This window comes from Nicotiana tomentosiformis, chromosome 11 (genome assembly GCF_000390325.3).
Source record: "Nicotiana tomentosiformis chromosome 11, ASM39032v3, whole genome shotgun sequence".
Classification (NCBI taxonomy): domain Eukaryota; kingdom Viridiplantae; phylum Streptophyta; class Magnoliopsida; order Solanales; family Solanaceae; genus Nicotiana; species Nicotiana tomentosiformis.
The window spans coordinates 81,588,646-81,600,962 of NC_090822.1; the positions used below are offsets into that span (position 1 = coordinate 81,588,646).

The 12,317-nt window shown below is 36.5% G+C and overlaps 1 protein-coding gene across 1 annotated transcript; it reads left to right on the forward strand.

Annotated features, from left to right (window-relative positions):
- Positions 1–781: 781 nt before the first annotated feature.
- Positions 782–11,839, forward strand: LOC104113254 (uncharacterized). Its single transcript, XM_009623367.4, has 8 exons — positions 782–935; positions 1,042–1,168; positions 1,264–1,339; positions 2,889–2,961; positions 8,980–9,075; positions 9,406–9,456; positions 10,835–11,221; positions 11,385–11,839. The coding sequence occupies exons 1-8, from the start codon at positions 873–875 to the stop codon at positions 11,727–11,729; spliced, it is 1,218 nt and encodes a 405-aa protein (XP_009621662.1). The 5' UTR covers positions 782–872; the 3' UTR covers positions 11,730–11,839.
- The last annotated feature ends 478 nt before the right edge of the window (positions 11,840–12,317 follow it).

Here is a 12,317-nt window from a genome sequence, read left to right on the forward strand (position 1 = left end):
TTGTCAAATACTTGCATAATGTTATGTCATTATATTTATAAATATTAATTTATTTTATCAAACATGTATTCCATTATATTCTTACAAAACGTATGTTTTTAGTTTTTATAATTAATTAAACTAAATATTATTAATTTGGAAAATATATATCAATTATTTTTACAATATTAGTTATAAATATATGATTACTAATTAGTGTATATTCAAGAAAAAACATACATCTTAAATACTAAATCTAATATCATTTATACTTATAAAAATAATTTATATTGCATATATTTATTATATTTACTTTTAAGTTTCGATAATTACTTTATTTAAAATTTAATCTAATTGTGTAATTACACTTGTGCAACCAAACAGTACGCTTGTAATTACACTATAATTATGTTATGACAAATAAACATGTCGTCGTAATTACTAGCATGTGTAATTACTACCCTATTAATTACACCAATTACAATTACCGAGTGACTTTCCAAACAGACCCTAAATCAAATCCAAAATTGAGATTTAAACTCCTTAAAATGTAGCCAATTTATTCCAACAACACCCACTTAAAAAAAAGCAAAAGTTTGATACTTCTTGGATACAAATAGCTAATTGGCTAATATTGGTAGTATTTGGCTAATATTGATAATATTTTATGAATTAACTAGTTTTTGTAATAACTTATTTATGGCCGGACATAACTGGTAATTTAACTGGCCACCTGGTGCAAATAACACTAGGGCCGATAAGTTGTTTGGGCAGAGGACCGCCCGAACATAAATCGACCAGCCCAAACATGAAGCCGCCCGGTTCATCTTATAGAAGTACATATTCTAACAAAATAATACCAAGGAGCTAACATAGAGCTACAGTTTCCAAAAATGGCAGACAGCGAGCACCCCCGTCTCATTCTCCATAATTTTCTTCCTTTAGATCTTTGCAAGGTCCATTTCCACATTTACAAACTTATAACAATCATTCTTTTGATAGATTTACATTGTTCACGTGAAGATTTTTGTTTCCTTTTTAAAAAAAATAAAATAATTGCAGGAGTTAGAGTTTATACACAAGAGCTGTTGTACGGTAGGGTACAGGCCCAATGTGTTGTCTACAACACTATCTCATCTTATTGCCACTAACTCTGCCCATTTCATCTTGCCCATCATTCCCATTCGAGGTTTCATTTTTGATCTTACGTAATTTTTTATTCTTGTGATTTCTAATGTTTTAGTTTTTGTCAGTTTTATTTAATTCTTTATTTTGCTTTTATAGAGAGGCTAAGGGAGAAAGCGGAGGAGTATTTTGGGTGCCAGTATGAGTTGTTTGTTGAATTCACTGGTCTAATCAGGTTCAAACTCCCACTTCTTTCCCTTCTATATAAACTTATTTATGATCACATCCTTTTTAAAATTTAACTCTGCCTATTTGAGCTTCGCAAAGCACGTCAGCCTCAAGCCTTGATAAAACAGGATAGTTAGGTAGGCAGGGTCGGAGCTAGCTTGAGGGGGTGGAGGGTGGGAGAGGGGTTCAATTGAATCCCTTTTGCTGAAAATTTACACTGGAAATCGGGCAAAAACTATTTTTTGGTTATTATATTAGCTATTGAATCCCCTCGCCATAAGGGGAAATATTAGTAAAGTAGTAGAAGCGGTTAAAAAACTGCTTTAGGTCATAAATTCAAATCCCAAGTGTGACATTCTTGAATCCCCTTAGATAAATTCTTGGCTCCGCCACTAAGTGTAGGTTGTAAAAATAGTCAACCTCTAAATAGTGAATGGACTTGGATAGAGTGGAATGAATACAGAGGATTCATATACAGTCTAGTGCAACTATTTTGATAGAGTGGGATGAATACAGAGGATTGTTATTGTTGTATATGCTTTTCAAGTTCTAGAATTAATAATAGTTGATAGAAACCATTAAAGTCCATCCAACTAGGACAAGACTTTGCTTTCAGTTACATATGGAGTGAAGTTTCCTGGAACTTAGGACATCTCTTGTAGCAGTAGATGATAGATTTTTCCAAATGCAAGTTGGATAAAATTGATCAGAAGCTTGTGGTTTTAGCAAGTTCAATCTCACTCTATTATTAATTTTTCTTCTTACTGTTTTTAGCCTTCATTGTCACAAACAAATAGTTCAAATGTTTCGGCTTTTAGAACCGGATGTTGCCAAAACAAATGATGCGTGAACATGACGTATTTCACAAGTTGACATGGCATTAAGTAACTGGATTTTGTTAAGGGGAGAGACTGATTTTTAGATTTGGTGAAATACAACAAAGATTTGGTGAATTAGAGCTATTATAACTTAAAGATTGCTTAGGTTTTTTTTTTTAATCGTGGTATCCGGGCCAGCTTGCACGCACCTCGACTAATTCCACGGGATACCTGCCACCTCCCACCAGCAACAGGTAGCAGGTAACTCTGTCCACCAAGGCTTGGACATATGGGAAGAAATAACCTAGTTTTTTTTTCCCGCTGGGGTTTGAACCTGAGACGTCATGGTTCTCGACCCACTTCATTGACTAGTAGGCTAGACTCTTGGGTGACCGCTTAGGGCATACCTTGGCTTGACTTGGAGCTATTTATTAGTTAAAGCTGCATCTATTTCAAATACTTCTGAAAATAGCTGTTCTGTTGAATTTTATTCTTTATATTTTTGTTGATATGCGTTCAAGTACACTACGTATTCAGTGTCAGTGTAATTCAGTGTAGGGCGTCTTTTTTTTGCCTTTTTATCAATCACATCTACACTCTATGCACAAATTATGGATTACAATGATATGGTCATGTGCACTTTGCTGTTTCATGTGATTCTTTTCATCCTGCAAGAAATATTTCACTTCTATGGAGCAATATGTCTAGCAATTTGCTAATGTTCTATATGAATTACAGCTGGTGTAGAGGAGCAAGCATTGGTTGGCACAGTGATGATAATAGACCTTACCTTAAACAACGGGATTTCGCGGTGCGTTCTTGACTTGCTGTTGTATCCTCCCACGTTGTTATTTGCTGCATATTTTTAGTTTTATTTCATGAACAATGTATTGCTTCTTCTTGCAGCATGCATTTATTAATTTTCTCATGTTTCTCAAAGTTGAATGTGTTGATAACATAGTATGGCTTGCTTCCCATGTTCATCCGGTATGACATAATAACACAGTAACATTGTCAAGATGTGTCGTATCTTCCTAGAGATCAAATGGCCCTGCAGTATACACAAGAGTTATAATTATATAGTTAATTCTCTACTTAGGTTTACCTCTATTTTCATGATTAATGGAACACCAGCTGCCTTTTTGGGCAGGGGATTAGGATCATCTCCACGTTACTGTCTCATTTCATCATGGGAATCTTTCAGTAAACTAGTGAAAAGAAAAGAGTAGCTGCGTCGATAGGTTGGCTAACAGGTCGGGAAACCTTTTGTAGGTTCGCAAACCGTGTGTCGATGTCGTATTCATAAAATTGCTGATGTACGCTCATTTTCTTGTACTACGTTTCAGACAGTTTCACTTCCTCCTCAGAGTTTGAGTGGTTTGAAGCAGTATATGGACTGCATATCGACATGAAAAAGTCGGAGTTCGTTCTAGTTGGGCTAGTTCATGATGTTTGTAGTTTGGTTCAGAAGCTCAGGTGCATGGTAGGTTCAATACCTAATAAATATTTCAGGATGCCTTTGAGGAAATTTTGGAGAGATTGAATTATGGAAGCTGTGATCTTGAAATTTGAAAGAGATTGACAGGTAGAAATAAACAAATACTCACTTGGAGGGAATATGGTCAGCCAGTCTGCCTTTTCAAGTATATCCATGGACTATCTTCCTTGTTTTGCATCCCGTCATCAATTGTCTATAAGTGAGAGCAAATAGTGGGATTTCGATGGGATTGAACAAATGGAGACAAAAAAATATCATTTTGTTGAGCGGAAAAAGGTGGTTCCTCTGTGGAGGTTCAGCTCTCAAAAGTGCTTCACGGATGATGCTTGATGTAAATAAGTTATAGTTGCAAAGTGGATCCTTGATTGCAGATGGTTCTTGAAGAAAGTGATAGACCCACTAGTATGAGCTTGTGGAAGGGGATTCTGAAAGGAAAGAGAATTCCCAACTTTAGTTGGCTTGTCGGGAATAACCATTATTTGAATATGTTTTGATGTCTGTTATGAGAATTCAGCAGTTAGAGATGTGTAACGCCTGATGTCTGCAATCACTGAAATGCCATGGTGGCTTATCTATTTATGATGAACAATTCCAAGATTTCCTAGAATATATGTTTTAGAAAGCATCTTCAAGATTAGCAATGGGATGAACTGATAAAGTATTTCCATACAATTTCCATCTGCTCTTACTTTGTTACTAGGGAGGATTGGATGCTTTGGAAAAGGTCAAACATGAAGTGTTTCTCATTCATTCTTTTCAATGGATGTGATACGAAGCACTCATGGAAGCCCATTTGAAAATGTGTGCACGAAATATATTAACTTTCTTTACTTGACGTGCAGCCTAGAATGCTATCCTAACAGCAATAATCTCACTGAGTAGATAATGAATTGTTGTAAGTTTATGTTATGGGTAAAACAATTGTTTGGATGTGTCACTTACTTCTTTGTTGCAACTTTTCATTAGACTTGTGAGCTTTCATTTTCCCCTTGTTTGACAGTGTATGGTTAGTAAAATAAATAGTGATTGATACTTGGGCAAGGTAGAGGAGGCAGAGGCTAAGGAAGGTTGTCTTCTACTTTGCCCTTTTGGGGCTGATTTGGAGAGAAGAAATAGACGAGCATGTCAAGGCATTAAACAATCATCTTGGAAGTAACGAATTTCAGTTTATTTCTATTGCACTCATGGCACTCATGACCCTTGATAGGAAGGTATGGAGGTCGAGGATTAGGGTAGTAGAGTAGGTAGTCTAGAGTGTTCATAAATGATCCGAACTTCGTCCAAAACTCATCCGGGCCACTCGGGACCCCGTCCGAATATACTAACAAGTCCAAGAACATAACACGGACCTACTCGAGGCCTCAAATCACGCATAACCACATCGAAACGACGAATCGCACCTCAAATCGAAATCTATGAACTTTGAAACGTCAACTTCCACAACCGATGCCGAAACCTATCGAATTACGTCCAATTGAGTTCAAATTTTGCACACACGTCACATTTCACATTACGGACCTATTCCAATTTCCAGAATTGGATTCCGACCCCGATATCAAAAAGTCCACTCCCGGTCAAATTTTCCAAAATTTCAACTTTCGTCATTTCAAGCCAAATTCCACTACGGACCTCTGAATCACAATCCGGACTCGCTCCTAAGTCCAAAATCACCCAACGGAGCTAACAGAACCATCAAAACTCCGTTCCGGGTTCAAATTCACAAAAAGTCAAACTTGGTCAACTCTCCCAATTTAAAGCTTCGACAATGAAATCCATTCTTCCAATTCGATTCCGAATAACCTGAAAAATCAAAACCGATGATTCACATAAGTCATAATGCATCATACAGAGCTACTCATGCCCGTAAACTACCGAGCGAAGTGCAAATGCTCAAAACGATCGGTCGGGTGGTTACAACACTACCCTCCCCAGACCCCACGGGTGGGATATTACTGGGTATGTTGTTGTATTCATGGCATAAAAATAAGTTAAATATCTGTGTGAAGATAGTTGGATAGACTTTTTTTGGATGCTAATGTAATTTATGTATGTTGTAAAGCTTTTCTAGCACCGTATTGGTACAATTATTATTTATATTCTTTGGCTTATAAAAATGTATTTATATATCTCTAATGAAGGATGGTCTTTTTATTTATTGTCCATTATCTTTTCTTTTATATATTTATGGATTATATATATATGTATTTATAATGAACCGTTATATTTATGGATTATATATATATATATATATGTATTATAATGAACCTTTATTTTCATTTTTTAAAATAAAGGGCCCTTCCACGGACCCCGCGCATAGCGAGAGCTTAGTGCACCGGGTTGCCCTTTAAAATAAAGGTTCATTATAAATACATTTTTTTTAAATACGAAAGAAATCCTGAGGGAAAGAAAAAAAGAAAATGGGAGATATATAAAAACAAATGTGATATCCAGAACTACAACAACTACAAGGATATCAAGCTGCCGAGTCACACTATGAAGGTTTGGGAGAGGGTGGTGGAGAAGAGAGTAAGGACAAGTGTATCTACCTCTGAGAACCAGTTCGGATTTATGCTGAGACGGTCAACTATAGAAGCCATTCACCTTGTGAAACGATTGGTGGAGAAGTATAGGGAGAGGAAAAAGGACTTGCACATGGTGTTCATTGACCTTGAGAAGGCTTATGACAAAGTCCCGAGGGAGGTGCTATGGAGTATGGAGATGTTTGGAGGTTAGCGGAATCCCAGTAGCGTACATTAGGGTGATTAAGGACATGTACGAAGGTGATAAGACTCAGGTGAGGACTGCGGGAGGAGACTCAGAACATTTCCCTGTGGAGATGGGGTTGCATCAGGGATCAACCCTTAGCCCATTTTTGTTTGCTCTAGCGTTTGATGTGCTGACATGACACATACAAGGGAGGGTGCCATAGTGTATGTTATTTGCTGATGACATAGTACTGATTGACGAGACGCGAGGGGGGTGTTAACGCTAGGTTGGAAGTTTGGAGACAGACGCTGGAGTCCAAAGGTTTCAAGTTGAGTAGGTCGAAAACTGAATACTTGGAGTGCAAGTTCAGTGATGAGAGGCATGGCGAAGTAGTGGAAGTAAAGATTGATACTCAAGTCATCCCCAAAAGGGATAGTTTCAAGTATTTTGGGTCTATAATCCAAGGCAACGGGGAGATTGACGAGGATGTTACCCACCGCATTGGAGCGGGTTGGATGGAAGCTAGCTTCTGGGGTTTTATGCAATAAGAATGTGCCGCCTAGACTTAAGGGCAAATTCTACAGGGTCGTGGTTAAACTGGCTATGTTGTATGGAGTTGGGTGTTGGCCCGTCAAGAAGTCCCACGTCCAGAAGATGAGCGTAGCTGAAATGAGGATGTTGAGATGGATGTGTGAAAATACCAGGAAAGAAAAGACTAGGAATGAAGTTATTAGAGACAAGGTGCGAGTAGCATCCGTGGAAGACAAGTTGCGGGAATCGAGGCCGCAATGATTTTGGAATGTGAGTAGGCCCCAGTTAGGGGGTGTGAGAGGTTGACCATGGCGGGCTTGAGGAAGGGCAGGGGTAGGCCAAAGAAGTATTGGGGAGAGGTGATTAGGCAGGACATGTCGGTGCTTCACGGAACCGAGGACATGACTTGCGAAAGGAAGGTGTGGAGGTCGAGGATTAAGGTGGTGGGTTGACAGATAGTTGTGAGTTTCTCCTAGGTTTACCAGTAGTACTAGTAATATTCTTGTTGTTGGTTGAAAGATACTTTCTTCTAGTTTGCTATTATATCCGGTACTTAGCAACCACGTCCACTGTTTTTGAAAATTGCTACGGGAAATTGTTGCTCCCTGATGTTACTATTTGATGCTACTTTTTCTCCCTCTTTCTTCTTCTTCCTTTCCCTTTTCTTCCTTTCCACCTTTTCTTGAGCCGAGGGTCTATTGGAAACAACCTCTCTACCTCTTCAGGTATGGGTAAGGTCTGCGTACACACTACCCTTCCCATACCCTACCTGTGGGATTATACTGGGTATGTTGTTGTTGTTGAAGTCTCTCTACTATAAATTGATCTCTTCTTTTATATATTTAAGGATTAGCTTTTTAATTTATATTGAATGATTTAATTTTGTTATATTTAAATTATCATGTAAACAATAAGGAATACCAGATATCCGATATTATTCTTTTGGATAATAACATTTTATATTGATTAAATTTTTTAATATATATTATATATATAATTAAATAAAAATAAAAATATTAATTGAATTCTTTTTTAAAAACATTTAATTTTATTTCTCTCTTTAAATTAATACTAAGTATAAACTGAACTTTGATTGTCTTTTTTCATAAGTTGACACTTAAAAACACTTTTGAAAAGACTGGCTAAACACAATTTGCTTATCAAAAATTGCAAAAAGCACTTCTCAAATGAATTGGTCAAACGCAAACTGCTACTCTCCAGAAGTACTCTTTTGAAAAGCACTTTTGAACAAAAGCACTTTCCAAAATAAGTAGATTTGGCAGCTTGACAAATGGGCTCTTAACCTCTCTATTGTCAATCTTTAAGTGAAAACACTCTTTACCAATTCAGACAAATGAAATGGGTGTCTTCTTGTTACATAAACTAAAATATACTTTCGATCTTTTATTCTCCTTAATATACCATGACAATTGAAATTGTTTTCTCTGAGTATTTGCTTTTGCCAAACGTTCATAATACTGAACTTAATGGCTATTTGCATGAGTTCTTTTGTCTTTGAAAAATTAGTGCAATTTGGATGGATGTATCTTATTTTCAATGTTAAAACTGAGCTAGAAACATAGGAGGTGAGGTGGCGGAACTACAAAAGGTAAATTGTAGACATCAGGAGTGGCTTAGTTTTGGAGTGGGATTATAAAAGAATACTCTAAATGAATTTATATAGGCTCCTGTGGCGGCATAAATTCCTGTTAAAAAGGTTGACCTTTTCATATCCTATCCAACACCCAGGAAATCAGACATGCATTTGTGCATGATATCAAGTTACATATGGCAATAGTTATTGAATTAATATGCACCATATAGTAGCTTCTTATGGTCTAGTGCGCTGGATGAAAATAATTTGTTCTTTGTGGTTCATAGATAAGGTCAAATTGTGGTAACAGAGACTATTAATCAAATGAGTTTGTCGTGGATATTGGTATATGAGTGAGTGTTTGGATATTTGATCTTTGGAAAACATTAAAGTAATGATAGTGCAATGTTGCATCACACTGTTATATCTTGGCTAAGTCATAAATCCTGAGGTCCTTATTTGTTTACTCCAGTTGACAATTCTTAATTATTTTGTTGAAGGCAGTGTGTTATTTAAATAGTTATGATGTGGATTTCAAGGGTGGTATCTTTCACTTCAAGGATGGAGAACCTGCAGACATTGTGCCTATGGCTGGGGTAAGTGATCTATGGATTTGGTGGTGCATTTGACGACTTAAGTTACGTAAATAATATTTTCCGAAATTTTGTGTGGTTGCTCGCAATGTCAATCCGTTTTTTGTATCAATCTAATGTAAATCTTCAAAGAGGAAGTTTTTTTTTTTGCTCTGTCAGCTTCTCATGCAAGTTATAGTTTGCTAACTGCCTCTAGCGTTTGCTCTTTAGTGAAGATTAATATGTCAAATTTGAATTATATATTATCTGGATTCTGTTCTATTGTGTAATGTCCATTTTAGTTTTTCCCCTTTTGGCTGCTCTTCCTTACTGATGATAATTCTATCTCATTAGGATGTTATCATGTACACGGCTGATGATCAAAATATACATTCTGTTGATGAGGTATCTTCTCTCTTCTTTTATGGAAAAAGAACCTCTTTGTGTGTCTTTCACTTTACTCCAATCCCTTTTATTTTTGTCAGGGACTTGATTTCAGCTTGTTATCTTGTATGCTCTGTTGCTTAACCCTCCAAATCTGGATGGCCTGCTTAAATCTGTCTTCCACTTTAACTAAATGGTTGCACCTGCCTTATTTTGCTGGGGTGGATCGTGGTCTTGTTACCTTAAGTTAGCATTACTTTGTATCAATTTGTTACTGCCCTGCCATTATGGCTGATCACAAACTAAAGAGTCGAATACTCTGCCAGCTATGTGCTGCATCAGTTTAGCATACTCTTGATCTCAATGTAGATGAGCCGCCTAATCTTTTGCCTTGTCTGACCAGTTTGAGGTCACAATCATCCCATTTAGGCATTTAGTTAATATTGTTTTTGAAGGAGGAGCTTAAAGTCAGTACGGAAATTCCATTCATTTGGAAGACTAGTCTGTTATATAGTTGACACAGGCCACAATTTCCTCTGTAAGGAACACAAACTTAAATCTCTAATGTTATAGAAGTCCTGAGCATTAACTGATTTTGTAACTGACTTGTAAGAAGCAAGGGTTAGAAACAAGAAAGGAGATTCAATGGGCATTTGCACTTCCTTTCACTGTGTCCATTTGTTTGTTATTTTCTCTTCCTGGATAAAGATACATTGTTTCCTGATTTTGTAAAGATACATGGTACGTTTAACTGGCATGCTACACATGCAAGTTAGATCCAGATACAAGCAGTATCTTGTCATCTTCTTTTAATGAAAAGCCTTACTACCTTGGGAAATTTATAGCTTGGCACTGGAAAAAGATATATTCTTATTCTTTAACCACTTCCACATGGATCAATGTATCAACCAACTTCAGAGAAGAGAAGCAACTGGTTTAACTTGTGGCTGCATGGTATTTGTAGGAGTGTGTAACAAATTACATAGACAAATTATTTAACTTAAAGAAATCCTGGTTAGTCTGTGATGTCACTGAGCCAAGATAGATGATGCTCTTGCTCTGCAGAATCTGAGATCATGTCATACATGGTCAATAAGTTAGCTGGGTCGGGAAACAACTCCAGAGTGTGCACTGATCATTTCTTTAGATAAATTGGACATTTCATTTTCCATATTTATTGTAACTAGATCAACGTTCTCTCAGATTGAATCGTCTGAATGAATCTTTCATTAATTTTAAGAACATCCGTCCTCTTATGCCCTGTCCCGTATTAGCTCTCTTGTCGATATCTAAAAAACATACGAGATGTTTATCTTCAGCCTAAAATGTTAGTAGGATTAGGTTTCCCTGTTTTATTCTTATTAGCTCTTTTCTCTAATTCACTGATTCTTCCATACAGATTACTGAAGGGGAGCGAATTACACTTACTCTGTGGTTCAGCCGTGATGCATCTCATGATGAAGATTCTAAACTCCTCTCATCTCTCTCACAAGCTTTATTGGGTGTTGTGGATAGAAAGTTGCTTTCATATTTGCCCGTGCCAGGATCCATCAATATGTACTGGTTTCCACCTGACGAAGCTTCGAGTTTCTTGTCCGGATTTGATATTCGCTGCGGCAGATTGCATATTCTTGGATTTGATATCCATCCATTTCAAGAGACTAGGCATTTATCAGCATCAGATTCATCTTGCAACTTACTGGAGTTACTGTCAGGGCCACTACTTTTAGTACGAGAAAGCGAGTTGTTGGAGACCCAATTTCTTAATATAATGCATGCACTTCAGGTACCTCCCTTTAATCTAACTGATTCACATACTATAACAGAAGAAAATGAGTCGTCAATCTTTGAAGCATATAGACTTAGTATTCCTTATCAAAAAGCGTATATACTAGTAGTATTTGATTAATTGGTGGGTCTATTTTATATTCAACTTCTTTGTGCGATAGTTGGTGCAGTTCTATCATTGGAAGTTGTCCAGTTTAAAGACAAAAGTCGAAGGAACAAGTCCAACTCCAACTCCAACTCCAACTCCAACTCCAAATGTAATTCCAATTTCCCCGAATCAAAAAACAGAAATAGGTCATCTTAAATCTGTGTTTGTGAAGGATCTTCAACTGGCGGAAGGTTTCTTTGGAAAAACAGAAATGGATTATGAATTTGAGTGGCTTACTTTTTCAGCTGCAGTTCCTGAATGGGAATGTTATGTTTTTAAGTTACAGAAGGAACTGCTTCTGCATTTACCTCATTGGAGAACTAATCAGTCCATCTTTTGTGTTCCATTAGAGGAATGAATCTGATTGTACATATTGTTTGGTATAACTTCATTTACAGATTCATAGAGATACTCTGATTTAGACATGGACATCTTGGCTTACTTTAAAAGGCAATTCCGTCCATCCAATCATCTGGGGATTTTATGTGTTAGACCACTGTCATGGATTTTGCATATAAAATTAAATTAAAATGACTTTTCCTTTAGAAAGGTCTATTGGCCGGCTGTTAATCATGTACTATAAAATGACTTACTATAAAATGACTTACTATTATTTCACAAAAGTCATCTATAACGTGCTGTTCTCTATAGCTCCACAAGAAAAGATCAAATGATGAATTATTTGAATTATATTGTTGGAAACCTAGTTTAAAGGATTATAATTTTCCTCCCCAAGACATGACAAAAAAATCATCATTGATTGAGTGTTATACGCTTTTGAATTTGAATCATACTCATTCTTCCAACTTTCAGTTCAACTTACTTCAACAACATAATCATCATTTAAATGATTCTTAAAATTGCAAATATAACATTCAAATACATACGCAAATATTACATAATGAAAATATAAAGCGTCAGGATAATACTAATTTATTTTGATTCA